An 18681-nucleotide genomic window follows, 5' to 3' on the forward strand; every position below is an offset into this window, starting at 1 on the left:
TGGACAACCCAACATATGTTCCTTTTTTCTAAGACTGTGAAATGTAACTACCCGAAAGTTGCTAAAACACCAATTTCCTGGTAAAAACAAAGAGTATCAGTATCTCCTCTTTTTTTCTACACTCTGGAATTAGTGTTACGATAATGAGCGTCTCTTGTGTTCTTCAGAAATTAGAATTAAAGAAAAAGAATGACGGTATGATGGCTTGCACTGACGATCATTGCATCTCTGCAAAGATTAGATAGCTTCCACATGTCAGCATTCACTTTCCCTTCATGTTTGTCTGAATCGAGAACACCAAGTAGTGACGTACACTGCTCTTGGATATGTGTGTCTAGAAAAAATAGATGAAGATGAAGACCTCATTCCGAAAGAACTTTAATATACTGCTGCAACAGCCTCCGCGCTTCTGGGAAGGCTCTCTTCAAGATTTTCACATGTGACTAAACAGATTTCCGGCCATTTAAACAGACAAGCACAAGTGTGGTCCAGCACTGATGTTGGGAGATAAAGCCTGACTCAGTCGGTTTTCCAGTTTAATCAAAAAGAATTGACTTGGCTTTGTGCACAGGGGAATAACCATGTTGAAACAGGAAAGGTTCCACACATTCCTTTCTCATTCTCCAACATCACACACATTTATTAATTTATCTACCTGCTCTGCATGTGAAGAAAAGTCACGTCAATATTACATAAAAATGAAATATTTATACATATAGGGGTGGGCGATACTGCAAATTTTCGATACCAAGTAATTACAGGGCCAGTATTGCTGATACCAATACCGATACCGATACTTTTTACTTGAAAATTCCTGATCATTGAGTGATTTAGTACTTTTGTCTTTAATTAGTTGACCATGATTATGATAACGATAAAACACAGGACAAAGATTTTAGCCAAATAAGAAAATTATATTTAACTTAATTAAATCTATAACCTATCTGCATGTTTCCTAAATAGAAATAGTGATGTTCCTTCAACAGATACACGAAAGGGTTATTATATTCTGCCATATTCAAACTTCAGGTTTGAGGTAGGCTCTATATCAATATAAGTATATATTTTTGAGTTCCAGTTACAGTGAACCTGAGTGAGCAGAGTGAGAGAAGTGAAGAGGAGCGCTGCGCTCACACAGACTCTGTGAAGAAATACGAGTGATTTGCTGAATTTATAGAAGAGAAACTACAACAAAAATATCGATCTCATCACGCTAGTATCGATCCGATACCAATACTTACCTTGGTATCGATACTATCGATATTTGGATCGATCCGCCCGCTCCAATATATTTGTATATTAAGATGTAAAAACTTATATGAAAATATATTCTTAAAATGCTTTGCTATATGTATTTCTAAACTCGAACATGTTTGAGCTGATACATGAATTGAAATGAAACATACAAAAAACACTTATTTTGTGTTTTACAGGTGGGCTTCATGTGTCCTGAAGGGTGGCTGTGGCTCAGGGGTAGAGCCAGCGTCTTTCTATCAGAAGGTCACTGGTTCGATCCCCCTGGTCTGCATGTCAAAGTGTCAATTGCTCCTGATGAGCTGGTTGGCACCTTGCATGGCAGCCACTACCAATAAATAAGTATTTCTCTAACTAGCTAACGTCACCAGTGTGTTCATTGATAATAAGGCATGTGTAACTTAATATCAGCAGGCTGTACAGAGAGGAAGTACACAGGGATATTTTCAAAACAAAGTATTTCAGGTCACACTTGTGGGAAATTAATCACTACCTTAGTCAGGTGTGGTCAGACTTCTGACCATACAAGTAGTAAAAGCAAATAAATTCCAGAGTTCAATGATGATAGCTTGGATAGCGTGGGAGCAACAGTGCCTTCTCTTACAGATACTTTTGATTTCTCACATGTTTATAAACTATTGTTTTCTGATGGTCATATATATTTTTTTAACACCATTATTTTCTGAATCACATTCACATTTAAAAAAGAAAAAACTCCTGTCTACTAGTTTTTCATTGTCCATACAAGTATTCAGTATCAGTGTATGAATGTATATGTATGAAAAACTGTAAGTCACTTTGGATAAAATCATCTGCTAAATGCCCTAAATGTACATTTGGAGTCAATAATAATATAGCAGTATACGTGTGCTTTTGATTAGTGCTACTCCACACCTGAAAATAATTTATGGATGATGTTTGACATCATTATACTGGACTGTTGCCACAAAGTTGAGATCAGATTATGTATAAATATAACTGAATGCTGTAAAATTATCCCCTTGATAGGTACAAAGGAGTTCAGCCAAGATCCTGGTATTAAGGTATGTAGACATGGATTTATTGAAATACTCAATTACAGGCACAAATAAGGGATATGGATGGATGGATGGATGGATGGATGGATAGAGAGATAGATAGATAGATAGATAGATAGATAGATAGATAGATAGATAGATAGATAGATAGATGAGGGGAAATTAGGTAGAATAGAAGTTTGAACAGTGTTGTAAAAAGTAGCCACCAGTCATACTTAAGTAATAGTAAAGATGTTGTGCTTATATAACTTTGTTAAAAGTCAAAATCAGCCAAGGAGTAGTACTTGAGTAATAATCAGAAAGTATTTGTTATTGAATGTACTTAAGAATTAAAAGTAAATGTTCTGGCAATATCAGTATCAAAAAGTAAGTAAAAGTAAATTATACACTTATCTGCATGTATGTATATACTGCATGCTGTAGGTTGACTGATTACCTACGACAGAAAGTCTGGCACTCTCAGAGAACACACACCACTAAGCCTTCAATAGCGTGGTAACACAGAGCACACATGACGCTAAATAGGTGAGGAGCCAACAGTCAGAGGTGATTAAATCCATCTGTTAGAACGCGCCTCAAAGACGACATCTTAGTGTTGAAGGGAGGGTGTGACAACAACACAAAGAAGAAACGGTCCAAAAAATAAGTAAGACTGGAAAAGATAGCACAAACACATACTAAACTATATCTTCCAGATACATTTACTACAAATATACACAAAAAGGGAAACAGTTATCACAAAAAAAACATCAAATATAAATGTTTATATATAAGAGAACAATTGTCAGCAAACTAATCCACAGATTTTCATACAAGTACTAACACTGCCTGTCCTCTAAGTCATTTGTGAGATTAAACTGTTCATCAGTCAGTAAATAGAACAATAATGCCAAAAACCTGTTTACCTGGTTACTGACAGATTACCTGTCAGGCCGATTATCAGGTACAATATTATAAACATATTTCAGATTATTGAGATCAGTGTTTCTTTTTTCTTTTTTTATTTGACTGGCATTAAAATAAATTAATTCAAAAATGCAGCGTGTGATATGCCTTGTAACTAGCAACTAAACTAAATCAAAATAATGTTGTGAGTGGAAGAATATATTAGCAGAAAATGTAACTAATCAAGTCAAGTACAAGAACATCAACATGGGACTTAAGTACAGTACTAGAGTAAATGTACTAAGTTACATTCCATCAGTGAGTATGAAGTAAAAGAAAACGTAAATACTGAAGAAAAGTAGCTATGTAATGTGCTTGAGTAAAAGTATTTTAGTTACATTGTTATATAACGTTGCCCTCGCTTTGATAGAATAATAAGAAAAACTGCAGCACCATCTCGTGCTCACAAGAGGGACTGCGCCCACTACAACACTCCGCTCCGTGCTCCAGTCCCGTATTTTGGATGTAGCCGGCTCGCCCCGGCCATCCTGACCAGGTTTTACGGGACAGTCACCGACCCATCCGTGGGGGCGTAACCACCGGCTTTCCTCCATAACAGCCAGTATCAACCAGCAAACCAGCAGGTCGGGCAACAGTGACTGCAAGTCATCCTGACTTCTACATTTTTAACAGTAGCGGGGGAGTGTACTATTGTTGACTAGCCTTGTGTTAGCCGTCAGTCACAGCAGCAGTCAGTGATCGCTCGCACGCTGTCACGTTTCGTCGCAGCTCACACTGATTAGCAACTTGTTAGCTCGCTAGCGAAAACCACATGGATCCTCAAAACACCAACATGAACACCGAGGCGAAGATGATGATGAACCACGCGAAGACTCTCAGGCTCCACACCGGGAACTTGGTCAGCCGAAGTCGGCTGAAGAAGAAATGTCCTGCTTCTCCCAGCGAAGAGGTAATGTAAAGTAAAACCTGTGTGACGTTAAACGACGACAGTTTCATCACCACAACGAAAGTTAAGCTAACTAGTTGTGTTGGGTTCTTTGACAGGTTAGCTTATTAGCTTAGCCTCGACGATAACGTCAGAATAGCTGGCTAAATATTTAACAAGCCACGACACCAGTGTGTTCACTGACAATAAGGCATGTGTAACGTAATATCAGCAGTCTGTACAGAGAGGAAGCACACGGGGATATCTTTAAAACAAAGTATTTCAGGTTGCACTTGTAAAATAAATGTTTACCTGGGTCAGGTGTGGCCAGACTTCCAACCACACAGGTAGTAAAAGCAAATCAACTCCAGAGCTCGTTGATGGTAGCTTGGATAGTAATAACAGGTGAAGTAATAACAACAGAGGTGATATCCGGAAAGTAATTGAGGTCAGAAGACAAAATCATTGAATCGGTTTACTAAGTCAGATTTCTCTTAATGTGACGCCGAACTGTAAATATACATCTGTTGCTTCAGTTTCTAACCTTGAGACACAAATGTTTTGTTTTCAAGTTTCATACACAGTTTGATGCTTCTCTTCATCTGATCTTGTCTACATTGCTCATAGATACTTTTGATTTATCACATGTTTATAAACTATTGTTTATTGATGATCATACATATTTTTAAACACCATTATTTCCTGAATCACATTCACAATTAAAAAAAAAAAGAAGTTATTAGTCTACTAGTTTTTTATTGTCCATACAAGTATTGATCAGTAACACGAACATTAATTGATCCCCAGTGGGTAAAACAAACAAGTGAAAATATCTCCCACACACTGGAATCCTGGCTACGTTTTTTGCACCGGTGTGCCTGAGTTCTTCATTTAGGTAGACCTGATAAAACATTTTAATTTAATTTCTACGCATATGACGTGAACAGCTGAATGAATTATGACATGTATAAAGGTGCAAATACATGTTTTTCCTTATTTAGATAACAGCACAGCCCACTGGAAATGGCAACAATTTACATTTTTTGAGATCAGGATATTTTGTCGCTGAGACAGAGACACCATTCAAACTTTTACAAGACACTGTACCATCAAAATGTGTCACATAATGTTGCTTATATGCAGGACTTAATCTGAACTAAAGGGGAGTAATTGCCTTTTAACATTTATATTGTGTATTTCCGGCTTATGTGATGAAGACAATATAACTAGAATAATGATCTACCCTGGGGTGAATAGTTTCTAAATGCTTGTTTGCTCACACATAACACACCCTTAGCGTGAAATCACGAGATCATGCATGTGACGTACGTCGCCTGCAGACAGTTGATTTTTGTTTCAAGGTTTAAAAATGTACACCTATATGTCATTTATAACTTCAGTGCATCAACTCAATATTTATTTTTGACATTGACTATAGGTTGATAATTGTTGGGGTAATGTGGTTGCTATCAGTTGGTTTAGTTGTTGTTAGTTTGTAATGTCAGAAACCACAAGAGAGTCTAAAGCCCGTTTTACACTGCCTAGGAAAATAATCACTTATCCGAGTAGAATGTGATACATTTCTGTCCTCCGACTGAAGATAAATCAACGGCTTGTAATGGCATGGCGTCAGTGTTTACTGTAGATAAAATAAAAAGCGCATTTGTACAGGTAAGACACAGGGAATGTGAAATCAGGCCCTTGGAGTTAGTTGAGTGCTCCCTACATATGAATACAGCAGCAGAGCGGAGGCTCGTTCACCACGTGTCTCTAACAGTGTCTTTCTCTCTGCCGGGCCCCTCATCTTCAGGTTTTGTCTTGTTTGACATTTTCTGCATGCCTTCAACAGTCAGCCTCACATTTCTCACTCATCCGTACTCTCCTTACATGACTGATGCAGCTGGCCTCCACACACCATGCTTATCTGTTTCTAAATAAATAAGTTACATTAGCTGGTAAACTTGTCTCCTCTCCTCATCCCTTGCTCTGACCTGGTTTTGAAGTTCTGATTTCATTGTTTATCACACATTGCGACCCATGTGTTGGCGGAGCAGCAAAGCATAGCTGTCCAGATGTTGATCTGGAGTCTGCTGTGAAAAAAAGAAAATGTTCAACTTCAGGAATTCCAGGAATCATTGATAAGAAAAATGCACATCTCATGGATGTTAATTAAGCTTTGTTTTTCTTTGTGACATTTCAGCTTCAAGACTGCATTCAAGCCACGCTGAGCGATTGGTTCTCCACAACAAAACCACCATCCAAGGTAGGAAGACTTTTATAGGTTTCTGTTGTTAGATGTTTTTCATGAAGTGTCGTTGGGATCTGAATGGGAGAGTAAAGTAGTTCATCTCAGGATCTTCTACACCAGTTTTGCATATTTTTACAACACTGAGAAATGAACAGCAGTAGTATTTGCAGTGATGGTCAGTTTTTACGATCAGAATGAGTTGCACAGTAACGTGCTTCTACAATGTCTGGCAGCAGGTTTTCAGTGCTTGGGAAAGAAAAATAACTGTAGTGATGACATCAAAGGATGCCTCCAGGCTGACTGAAAAGAAGCTGTCATGATGAATGTTCATGCAGTGCTGGCTGCCAAAGGCGCCATTCCGAATGTCTGTCTGTCTGTCTGATGGGATGGAGGGTAGGTGGGGGCGGGTGGGTTGCACAGAAATTTTTGCTTTGGAGGTTTTGTGCATTGACTGTGATAGAATTTCTAGAGAACAATACCCACAGTTACTGAACAATCTGTTTAATCAAACTAACATGTTCTGAAAAGTTTGAAGTCGAGATTGAAAAAGCTGCCTGATCAAACGCAGTGAACTTTTATTCCTACTGAACACAACCATGTCTGTGCTGTTTTGCATGGCTCAGCTAATCTGCTTGAGCTTTTATCACCACGCCCACTGGACTCAAATGGATGGGGGTGGTTTGAAAGAGTTGAATTAAGAGGTCTTAAATACAAAGCTCGTTAGAGGCATCCCCTGCAGGGAAATGTCTTTTGCAGATTTTAATTTTACATATTTAATGTCTTAATGAGCTTTAGTCACACAAGAAGTGACATTGAATTGCTTTTCTTGTCATGTAGGACTTTCCAGATACACTGGACTGCTCGAGTTCACAGGAAACAGAAGCTATCACACCAGAAGAGAGGGAGGAGCTGAAGGTTTCAGGTCAGTCCTGGATTTTGTAATCTGCAAGAAGAACATTAAATTTGAAGAGTAACACAGTCTCATATTGACTGGCAGACAACTTTTTGGAGCATCCCTAATTGATGTCTGGCTGCATCATAAGTAAGTTGGTAAATAGACAAATGAGCAGTCAGTTGTAGAAACATAGTAAAAAAAAAAAACGCAAGTAACACACTCAAAACAATTGCAGTATGTTGAGGGCGATGTGTGTATGGTTCTCTTGTTTTTGCAGTTAAGCTGTTCCTGTGTGAGTCCCTTCAGTCCTCCATCAGAGATGCAGTGGAGATGGGTGAGCTTCAAATCTCTTCAGCACTGTTTCCATGTGCAGTTAAAATTCCATACAATTGATAAGAACATTTCATTTCTTCCATAGCCTGCCAGACGCTGGCAGTGTCCCAGCTTGACTCTGTTATCATAGCCCCACCTGGGCCCCTGGAGGGTGACAGCCAGACTTTGGCTCACCTGCAGCCAGCCTGGGAGGAACTGGAGGCTCTGGTTAGGAGCCAGAAGATTGCTGCAATTGGAACCTCCGACCTGGACAAAGATTTGCTAGAACAGCTCTACAACTGGGCTCAGGTAGGTGGGAATCTTGTGTACGTGAGCCTTAATTTGTCATTGTTAAGCTGGGCAGGCATGGGTTTATATCAATTGTGTAAGAGCTACACTGTGTGTTTACAGTTTGTTCAAACACGATTCACTTATAATGCTGACAAAACATTCTTCTATGAACAGAAGGTAAGAAAACAAGGTCACTGCAGTTCTTTAGAAGGCAGCCATGTGGGAAATATGACATGTGCAACTGCTCAAACACAACAGCCAACAAAAAACATTTACATTCTAATTACTTGTAGGCGAGTCCACACAGTGTCTGCCCACTTAGCGAGGCAATAGAGATGTTGACTTTTGATAATTACTTCAATTACTTCTGTCATGAGCTTAGGCGAGTAAACACTATGAGACCTGGAAGTTCTGTGTCTTATTTTCTACCCTGAAGCGAATGAAGCCAGTCATTGATCAAGTTACCGTTCTTGTTCTAGGTGAAGCCCAGCAGTAACCAGGTCAACCTGGCCTCCTGCTGTGTAATGCCTCCTGACCTGACGGCCTTCGCTAAGGAGTTTGACATCCAGCTGCTCACACATAACGATCCCAAAGGTAAAATTAAGGTTCTTTTCTTCTATCTAGATGGATTAGATGGGTTTAAAGTGAAGTTTCTAAGTGCAAAAAGGTTCATGAACAGAGTGCAGGTGTTCTCAGTGCTCAGTCAGACATTAAAGGTATTGCGATATTCTATGTTTTCCATAGTTAACTACTAAAGGATGGCTAAAAGAAGTATATATTAATTTTAGTCAAGCAACGAAAAAACCTTAGTTAAGGTTTGAAAATAAATAAGACAGTTCTCAATAAATGTGTTTGTTATTCTGTTATAAACAATTTGTGGAACTTCATAAGGCTTTTATTAATGTTAAAGTTGAAAGTGCGTTATAAGTGTCCTTAAATGTCTCCTAATCTAGCAACAAACATGTTAATTACGCTATTGTTAATGTTTTTATAGTCTTGTTAATGTTAATAAGCAACTTTAAAAGACTTGCAAGAGCTTTATCACTTAACTTTCAAATGGCTCCACTCTTGGCGTCATGTTTCTCTACACAGAGCTGATGTCAGCAGCCACATTCCAGGAGGCGGTGCAGGTGGGAACGCAGGACCTGAACATGGCTAACTGGAGGCTGGAGTGGGTCCTGCGCTACTCCATTATTGTCAAGAGCAGGGGCATCATCAAGGCTAAGGGCTACCTCGTCAGCGCAAGGAAGGCCAGCCCCTAGCACAGCCCACCAGAGAAGAAGACACATGGATGAAGCCATTTTCCTCCTTTTTCTTTCACGCACTCAAACACACAACATGCAAAGTATCAGTTCTAAATAATGGATGCTGCCAATCACCACAAGTCTTGAAGTCGTTTTTATCTTACAGATAAGATTGCATTTTAATCATCTGTGATTTCTTCAGTTTAACAGTTGTAGGTATTCATTACCAACGTCTCAGTGATATCAAGAGTGGGAGATGAACATGCAGGATTCTGTTTTAAAAGAAAATTTGAATTTCACAGGTGTTTGCTCTTGAGCGACATGTACACTGACAGATCAATCATTTGTCGACACAGTAGAGGCTGCTTTAATGACTGAAATGTCAGGTGGATCTTTAACCTTGTTCTGGCTTGAAGTGCCTCTCATCTTCTGCTCCTCCTATCCTAATTCTTGGCGTGTCTCTGCCGTGTCTGTGTGAATCAAGCTTTAAATATGTCAGTGTGGATGAAAAGAAAACGAGTAGGTGAAGCAAAAGAAAAATGAAGAGAATTATTGTTTTTTTTTTTTATAACTTTCTGACAGGGTAAATGGGGAGAAAAATTAAAAAGAAAGTCAGTTCTTGTTGACACAATTAGATTGTTCCTGCTGTGTGTGTGTGTGTGTGTGTGTGTGTATATAACACCATTTGCATTCCTCAGTCGAGTAAAGCGATGCACTAATTCAAATCCAACTACATACAAGATGTTTATTTTATAATGTTGATTGGATTAGACTTTAACTGGTAAAGCAGGCAACTACATGATTATACATAACTTTATTTTATCATGCAGTATTTCTAACCATGCGCTGTTTTTGAAGACTCATTCAAATGCTCATGAGATTAATTTGAGGGTTTAGAGAACAGAAGTATTTCGAGGTATTCCGACATGCATCACAGGCTCATATCCTCTATATGCATTGTTGTTGTAGCACTGGAAACACCATGCCCAGGGGAAGTTAAAAATGTGTTGACTCTGAGGGACGTGGTTTATTTGAAGGTCCACTATGTAGGATTTTGTGGCAGCTAGCAGTGAGATTGCAACCAACTGGATACCCTTGTCTCACTCTCTCTCCAAAGCATGTAGGAGAACCTATGGCGGGGCGGGGAAAAAGTGAAAAGCCGTCTATAGAGATGGTGTTTGGTTTGACCGTTCTGCGATACTGTAGAAACATGGTGGACTCTGTGGAAGAAGATTCATCCCTTCAGGAGATAAAAAAGGCTCCTTGTAATTAAAACCCAACGATGACTATTTTCATGTGATTATACACTAATGAACACATTATGTCAGCCGATAGAGCCTCCTCAATCCTACACACTGGACCTTTAAGAATCATGGCTAATTTTCCAGGCAAGATCCAGTTAATTTCATGAAGACAATTTCTGTTGTACTGTAAACATATTTTTATGTTGTCATATATCTGTATATCATGATTTGGCTTTATTAAAATTATGAAACAGATGTTTGTACTGTTATCACTGAATATGTAAAAAGTCAAGATTTCCGTGTTGCAAATTAACGTAGTTTAATTCAGTGACGTAAAGAAACCCTGATATTATTGGCTGATATTGGCCTACGACAGATACATTTACATCAGCGCACATTGTGTCTGATATCCGCCAATATGAAAACTATAGTTTAAGATAATATTATGAAGTAAAAGATGCCTGAGGTCATTTTTAATTATTAAAATCGGAGTGAAGTTTACTGTTTTAGTGCACCAAATGTTTTTCTTCTGAACACAGTAGATTGGGGACTTGTTTTGAAATGTAAACAACATAAACACAGCAGTATTAACATCCGAACAATGCAATATAGGACAAGGCTCTGGTAGTCCAACAATAAACACTTTTCTTTAATAAGTATTGGAGTTAAGTGCGCCAATCGGGAGACATCGAATGAAACTACAGGCTCGATTTTCATTTGGGTCACATCTCTGCGATCGACTGCTCGGCCTGTATTTTACTTCCGTTGATTGATTGGTCGTGTCTAGCCGTCATACAGGAAGCGACAGAGGAGCCAGCAGCATGCAAGATGGTGGCCACCAGGAGAGGAGTACGCGTGTACTCCCCTACTAAAACAATCCCAGAGCAGTCCTCTGAAGTCCCGGTACGTATGAAAGAAAGATGTTCTGTAAATGTTGTAAATGTTTAGCGAGGATGTGAAGCTTCAGTCCGAGGTGAATGAAGCTCCTCACGTGTCTGTTAGCTGGCGAGAAGCTGCTTCAAAGTTCACGTGGACTCCATCGGTCCGTTCACAGTTTAACGTGTCGACGTTGTGACACAAGTAACTACACGGAAAAACAACATGTGGAGTAAATACGACGGTGCACACAATGCTTAGGCAACAGTGTAGAGTGATATTGTTTGGGCGAAGTTCAGTGTGTGTTTATCTTAACTTGAAAGCAGCTTTGAATGATTGAACATTTTATTGCCTTGGATTTAAAAGACAGTGTAACCATCAAACTGCTTTCACTTCATTGTGATCGAACCAGCGTCGTGGCCTTTTAACAGCTAATAAAACAAAAAAACAAACACTGATGAAACTATGAATAGAAAATGTATAGAATGGAGCAGTGAGAGAACATTTCATGTCCTTACGAAGTTTGTTAAACTCGACTTTAAGATCCCCCTCCACTCTGTCAGAGATCACGAGGCAGGCTTGCATTATTCTATGTTTTTGTTAATGTCAACTAATGCTGTGTCAAAAACAACAACAATATAAAAGAAGTCTGTGTAGCCAAAGCCTGACGCAGCTTATTCCTTTGTGCAAGCTCCATTATAATCTATAAACTACAATTAACCTTTACTCTGGGTGACATTTTCCTTTTAATACCATAAACAATGACTGTTTTATTTTATGCCAATCCTGTATTCTCACTAGAGGACCACATGTGTATTTATGCACATCTGAACATAGCCCCCAAGAATTTGTTTAGAAAAGTAAAGTTTGGAGGGTAAAACTGCAGTGCCCTGCCTCTTTAATGGATGATGCTCTCTATCTGTGACATAAATGTATTGATTATGTTTTCAGTAGAGATGAATTGGCGGTGGTAGTCAGTAGTGATGCGCGATACTAATGATATTCTTTCTGATCCAAATAAAATCCAAGCTCATTTCTACGATACCAACACTTTGTACAAAAGCTTAATGAAATGGCATTCAGTAGTTTTAAAAACGTGGGGAGTCACCACTGTTTTAAACATCGGCATGATCACCTGAATCCTGGACAGACGTGACTCACTTCTCCACAGTCAGTGACAGTGATAGACCCCACCTCATCGCCCTTAACGTCTCACCTTAGCGGCACTTTTCTTCTCCTCTTCTTCAGCCCACCACTGCATAACTTCATCATATTCTTTGCTGTGATTAAAGGTCAGATGCTAAACAAGGTTTGCCGTCTCATCACAGCCCCCCATCACATCACGTTCAGCATTGCTATCATTCTGAGGAGTTATCAAACTCGGCACGTGACTGCGTTTGCTGTCAGACATCATCAGTGTCCACTCTCTCAGTGGCACCATTTGCATTTACAGAGCCATAGTTCGCATATGACTATGAGATTTGGAATTCCTGTCAACTGGGTATTATTTAGACTAAATCCTAGTTATAGTGCAGTTTCTTTATACTGTCTTCTTGTTGATGATGAAACATAAATTTACCTAAATTAACAGAGTATAGATATTGATCTTTTAATCCAAAAATGGATCCTAGAACATCCTTTGGGGTTGGATGTAGTAATATTTCTGTATCGATCTGCACACCAATAACAAGTCAGAAAGGCTTGTGATGTGGATGAACACATGGTTTTAGTCTTTTTATTAACTCTCTTTTCTGCCACACAGGCCACTCCCTCTACTAGTCGCAGAACCAGAAGCACTGCTAAACAAGCTGAAAGTCCCACCCAAAATGCCCTGGTGGAGGCTTGCAGCCAGCTTGAAAGTAGTGAGAGTGAACATCCGGCATCTCCACGTGCCTCCTCTTTGAAAAGATGTACCAGGGCGTCCAGGCTTCACAGTCCAGAGCAGCCATGCACACCTTTGGACTCCACTCACGAAGCGGACATATCCGATGTGGAGTCCTGCTGCTCCGCAGTGTCCGGCGTCGAACCGCCAGTGATGCGCACAAGGGGTAGAAGGAGACAGCCCCGCACAGTAAGTCAGGAAAATGAGGCTGTATCTGAGGTGGAATCGTGCTCTTCGGTGGTATCTGCATCAAAAGTTGGCCGAAGTAGCCGCCGAAGCACAAGGAGGAAGACGACTCCTGACAGCTCGGACCCAGCTCCCACTGAGGCGGGCGACGCTAAGGTTGACTCAGCGCAGGAGGCCGAGTCCTGCAGCTCTGTGGTGTCTGAATCCCAGAGAGTCACCAGAAGTCTGAGAAAAATCCCTCGCACTAGATCATCTGCCAAACCGCAAACTGTAGAATCAGAGCTCTCTGACGCTGACAGCTGCATGTCCAGCGTCTCAGGAGCGGAACTTTCCAAGTCCACCACCCGCAGATCTGTGAGATCCAGACGGCAGACAGCTCCCATCCCCATCAACCTAGATGAAGCTGCAGAGAGCTCTCTCTCCCCTGCCCCGATGACTCGAACAACCCGGGCAACACGAGGGAAAGCAGCAGCCATTGTAGATGTCAGTGAATCGCTGTCTTGTAACTCTGAAGGGTTTGAGTCCGGGCCCACTTACAGTATGTCGACTCGTAGACGGGGAAAGGCAAAAGCCATGGACTCGGACTCAGAGCTGACGGACACCCATTCCCCCGTGGGCAGCCCCTGCTCCACCCGCAGCAGAGGGACTCCCTGCAGCAGCCGCACAGGTTCAGGGAACAGCAGTCGAGGTGCCTCCAGGCACTCAGTCAAGGATCTTAGTATTGGTCTGGAAAAAGCTGTCGATTCAGCTGAGGAGGACACTTCATTAAATGATTCTAAGTTAGAAAGCACAGTGATTGCTGTGGACGCAGACTCCACACTGCTGGAGGAAGACAAGAGCCAAACACCGGAGGAAGACGAGGACCAACATGAGAAAAGTACTGATCTCGCGTCAAATGAGCCAGATACGATCAGAGAGGAAAAGGGACTCATTGTCATCTCGGACGAAGACTCCCTCCTGGCTCCACCAGTATCAGAAGAATCTGCTAGTGAACCTGTAGTGACTATCACACACCAGCAGGAGGAGCCACGTGATGAAAACAAGGACGAAGACACCTCAGAGATGGAAGTGAAGCAGGAAGCAGTCCAGTCATCAGAGCCAGCAGAGCCTTGCCCATCAGTTACAGTAACATTATGTGAGAGGACTAATGACACCACAGAGGAGGCTGAAGAGAAAGACGAAGAGATGGAAGTGGCTGATGTGGACTCCCACCCATCACAGAGAGATGAGGATGCTGTTGTGGAAACCCTGCCTAGTGAGGAGGAGAAAATGGAAGCCAGCACATTAAACAGTGATGCTGAGCAGGTGGTTGAGGCCCAAGTTGAGTCCATTCAGGTAACACCCAGCCAGCAGCACAGCATCACAGTGGATTCAGGCACTGATCAGCAACCCGAAGACATCACCATCCAGAATAAGAAAGTAATCAGTCTGTTGGAGAGCAGCGACGATGAAGATGATGATGAGGAGGAGGAGAGGGATGTTTCAGAAGAGGAGGATGTGGAGCTCATGGCAGAGGATGGAGGAGGACCTTCTAAAAAGGCCGCAGCAGCAGGTCCGTCATTAGGTGGTCTGTTTATGATCGACACACGGCCCGGAGAGGAGGCTGATGAACAGTACTACGTGGAGAAACCAACAGAGGAGAAGACGGCCTCAAAGGATGAGAAGGACGAGCAGGAGGAGCAAGATGAGGAGTTTGTGGATGAGGAAGGTGATGACGATGACGACGAAGATGCAAACATCCTCTACTCGAGTAGAAATCCTCTTTTGTAAGTATACGGCATGTGGCAGCCTCAGATTGGTTCATTCACACATGTTTACAAAGATAGACGGGTAAATATGTAGTTTTTCTTCAAACATCATATTTGACTAATTACAGGATAAAGCAAACAAATAATGAAAACAAGAAGACAAAACTGGCATTTCAAACATAAGAAACAACAAATTTAGAAGGACAGTTAAAACAAAAAAGTCTACCTCTTTTCAGGACTCCAAAAAACTAAGACTGGTGGGGTATCACCTGTAAATGGCAGTCAATGGCAGGTTATCAAATGAGCTGGATAACAACGCGGCAGTATTACAGTTGGCTGTTAAAAAAGAGGGGTGCCTGTATCGTCATTGAGACCAAGATACTTTAACGGAAAAGCTTCCGTATTCTGTCCCCTCCTCCCTCCAAAGGTTTTAAGTGCTGATTGCCTCTATACTCAAAAGTCAACCAGTGTCAGTTAACCCATTAAAGGAGTAATATGAAAATATTTGGAAATGCACTTTTTGGCTTCTATGTTGAGAGTTATGCTGCGTTCTAGACACAGATCCAGAAAATGTCCAACATCTTCCTAGATTAAAGAACAGTGGAACACTACTGAAAGTCAGTATTCCTACAAGTAAACTCGACTCACACCCATCTACCCCGACTTCATGCGGAAGCAGTTGTCTGACACTACACACCCATTTTTAGGGGGTAGGAAGTATTTGTTGACGACAGTATTTGTATCAGGCTAGAGAGTAGGTATTGGATACATTAAAAGTATGAAAGCCCAGAAAATAAAATGTATAATGGCGTCTGTTGCCTCATGTGTTGTATTCCTCCTTGATTTTGTTTATATGTGCCAGGAGGCTGCATTGCTGCGGGTTCACTTATGTGTGCACACACTCATTTTGTCACAGTGAGGTTTTTTTAGTTAACTTTTGGCTTTGTGCGCTTGGAGGTTAAAAATTCCGACCTCTGACATTGACTGGAATGCAGCATAAGATGAGAAGACTGTCATGCTTGCACGCTAAATATGGAGCTGAGCAGTTTAGCTAAGTATGAAGTGTAGAAACAGGGGATCAGGCTAGATCAGCTAGCCTGGCTCTGTCCAAAAACGACTAAGTCCACCTACAGCACCTTGAAGCTCACCGCGTCATATCACAGCAGCTCCCAAATGTTACAATTTGTTTGGAACTATTGTCAGCTGTGGATTAATACCCACTGTGCTCTAGTCAGTATTCCCGGCAGCAGGACGATGAACACTGCACCCATGTTCATCTTATTGAAGGAACATGTCAGCCAGAGCACCAACATGGCTCATTGAAGTGTTAGTAACAAGGCATAATAGTGTTATAGTGTTAGTCTTCTCATGGGATTTGTTACCAATAAAACTATTAAGGATTTAGTAAAACAGACTTTAAGAACTGAGCACATGCAGACAGTACAGGCACACTCTTTGTTATTATTCTATATTATCATTAGAAGTGTGTGCCGAGGTGAGAAATGAGACATGACTGCTCCTCCTGAGGAATTTTCTCTGTGCCAATTTGTTTCAGGAAAGAGATGTCCAGCCGTATTGACCCTGGCATCAGAGTGAAGGAGCTCGGGGGTTTATACATCAATTTTGATGGCAGCAAATCAAAACCCGTCTCCAGTTCGCTGCAAAAACTAAAGGAAAAGAAGATCCAGGATGAGGTAAATGAGTGATTGATTTTTCCCCTTTTGAAAGTTATCCGTGATTCAGAATGAATAATGAACTTTATATTTATGCAAAGGCAAGTAAATCCAATAACACCTGTGATGGTGTTATTCATGGGGTTATTCTCACCGATTCTTTTCGACTTTGGCCTTTTATCTGAGTAGTGAGGTGTTCATAGTTTGGTGCTTTGCAGTGTTGAAATTTTTGTTTTGTTGTTTGTCCTCAGGTGATGAAGAAGAGTGTAATCGGACCAGACTTTGAAAAGAAGGATGCGGTGCCTCCATACAGTGAATCCAAAAAAGCTGTAAAGTTGAAACACAGAGTAAGTTTCACGAAGTAATGCTTAGTTTATGATTCTTGGTCAGCAGATGGATCATACGTCACTCATGGAATCTATTAAAATCACATGTACCACCCCAAATCATAAAAACATGAACATAAGTCACTGTAAATACAGTATCACTGCATTTCTTTATTCCAAGTGTGTGCTTCAGAAGGCTTCTGCAGCGCTTTTTTAATCCTTAAAATCACTGTTTTTCCCAGGTGGAGAGGGAGAAGTCAACAGGAGATGCTTGGTTTAACATGAAAGCCCCAGAAATCACTGAGGAGCTGAAAGGAGACCTCAAAGTCCTTAAGATGAGAGGCTCCCTGGATCCCAAGAGGTTCTATAAGAAGAACGACAGAGATGGATTTCCCAAATACTTTCAGGTCGGTAAAAAAAAACACGGGTCTCAAACACCCTCAGTGTTCATATTTGTTTTCTTAAGAAGGACTTACTCGACTCTTGCATCTGAATTCATTTCCCTTCAAGGTTTTGTAGTTTGCTCTTTATATGTAATACTCACTGGAACCATTTTCTTGTGTGTGTATGTGAAACAGGTTGGTACAGTGGTGGACAACCCAGTCGACTTCTATCATTCCCGTGTTCCCAAAAAGGGCAGGAAGAGAACTATGGTGGAGGAGCTGCTAGCTGACGCCGAGTTCAGGCAGTAAGTTGAAATGAAAACAAATAGAATCAGTGAATGTGGCTCAAGTACTTCACATCTCTGGTGTGGTTTCCAGTAAAGAAAGATTGCTTACAAACATCTGCTGTTTTATTAGTAGGAATGCATTTAATATTATCATATAATGAAGGTACATTGGGGTTTATTGAGAATGAAGAAGTCAAAAGTGGCGTTATTACCGAGTGCTAAGACATAGTAAAGTGGATATAGAAAGCACAGTGGATAGTGGAAAAAAGCATCCTGAATCTGGTTCACAAGAACACTTGGTGATTTTGGTTCTGTACATGGTTGTGTGTATTGTCGGGTGTATAAATGTATTCCATTGTGGGTGTGGTTTTATTCTTAGAAAGGACAGTGTAAACTTCTGTATGACTGAATCATGCGTTTTTTTTTCTTCAAAGTCGATGTGCATCAACCAAACAATTTCCTCTTCTCCTACCAGGAAAAACAAAAAGAAGTACCAGCAAATTGTGGCTGAGAAAGCAGCTCACGGAGCCGGCAGAAGACACAACAAGAAGAAGAAATTCCATAAGAAGTAAAGCTGAAGACTTGAAACAGAATCTTATTGATGACATCAACTCCACTTCCTCAACAGCATAAGTCATATTCTGGGACTTCAGCGAATCTTGTTCATTGAAGACTTTTCATCTCTAAAGATGAACTGAGTTTACATGAACAAACTGACTACATAATTAAAAGATGATTAAGTAAGCATAGTGTTAAAAACATTACTTTGTACAGTCAACAGAGAAAGTGTACATGCTTATATTTACATCTGAAACAAACATTAAGTGTGAATCACATGGATTTGTATTTTACAAACATTTTCCTGTACAGTAATCATAGTCACTCTAAAAACACATGCAGCGAATAAACATTAAAACACAATTTTCTTTAATTCAAGGGGCTTTGTTATCTGATTTAATATACT

At 40.6% G+C, this 18681-nt stretch overlaps 2 protein-coding genes across 2 annotated transcripts; both read left to right on the top strand.

Moving 5' to 3' along the window:
* The first annotated feature begins 3750 nt into the window (after window positions 1-3750).
* On the top strand, window positions 3751-10611 carry gclm (glutamate-cysteine ligase, modifier subunit). The gene is made up of 7 exons (XM_030434387.1): window positions 3751-4146; window positions 6323-6385; window positions 7208-7292; window positions 7543-7599; window positions 7684-7886; window positions 8348-8462; window positions 8961-10611. The coding sequence occupies exons 1-7, from the start codon at window positions 4009-4011 to the stop codon at window positions 9128-9130; spliced, it is 831 nt and encodes a 276-aa protein (XP_030290247.1). The 5' UTR covers window positions 3751-4008; the 3' UTR covers window positions 9131-10611.
* Window positions 10612-11106: 495 nt separating this feature from the next.
* Window positions 11107-18653, top strand: dnttip2 (deoxynucleotidyltransferase, terminal, interacting protein 2). The gene is made up of 7 exons (XM_030433665.1): window positions 11107-11259; window positions 12995-15066; window positions 16604-16742; window positions 16973-17068; window positions 17290-17454; window positions 17626-17735; window positions 18193-18653. Exons 1-7 carry the CDS (start codon window positions 11185-11187, stop codon window positions 18287-18289), a joined length of 2754 nt encoding a protein of 917 aa, XP_030289525.1. The 5' UTR covers window positions 11107-11184; the 3' UTR covers window positions 18290-18653.
* The last annotated feature ends 28 nt before the right edge of the window (window positions 18654-18681 follow it).

Source organism: Sparus aurata, chromosome 11, assembly GCF_900880675.1.
Source record: "Sparus aurata chromosome 11, fSpaAur1.1, whole genome shotgun sequence".
NCBI lineage: Eukaryota > Metazoa > Chordata > Actinopteri > Spariformes > Sparidae > Sparus > Sparus aurata.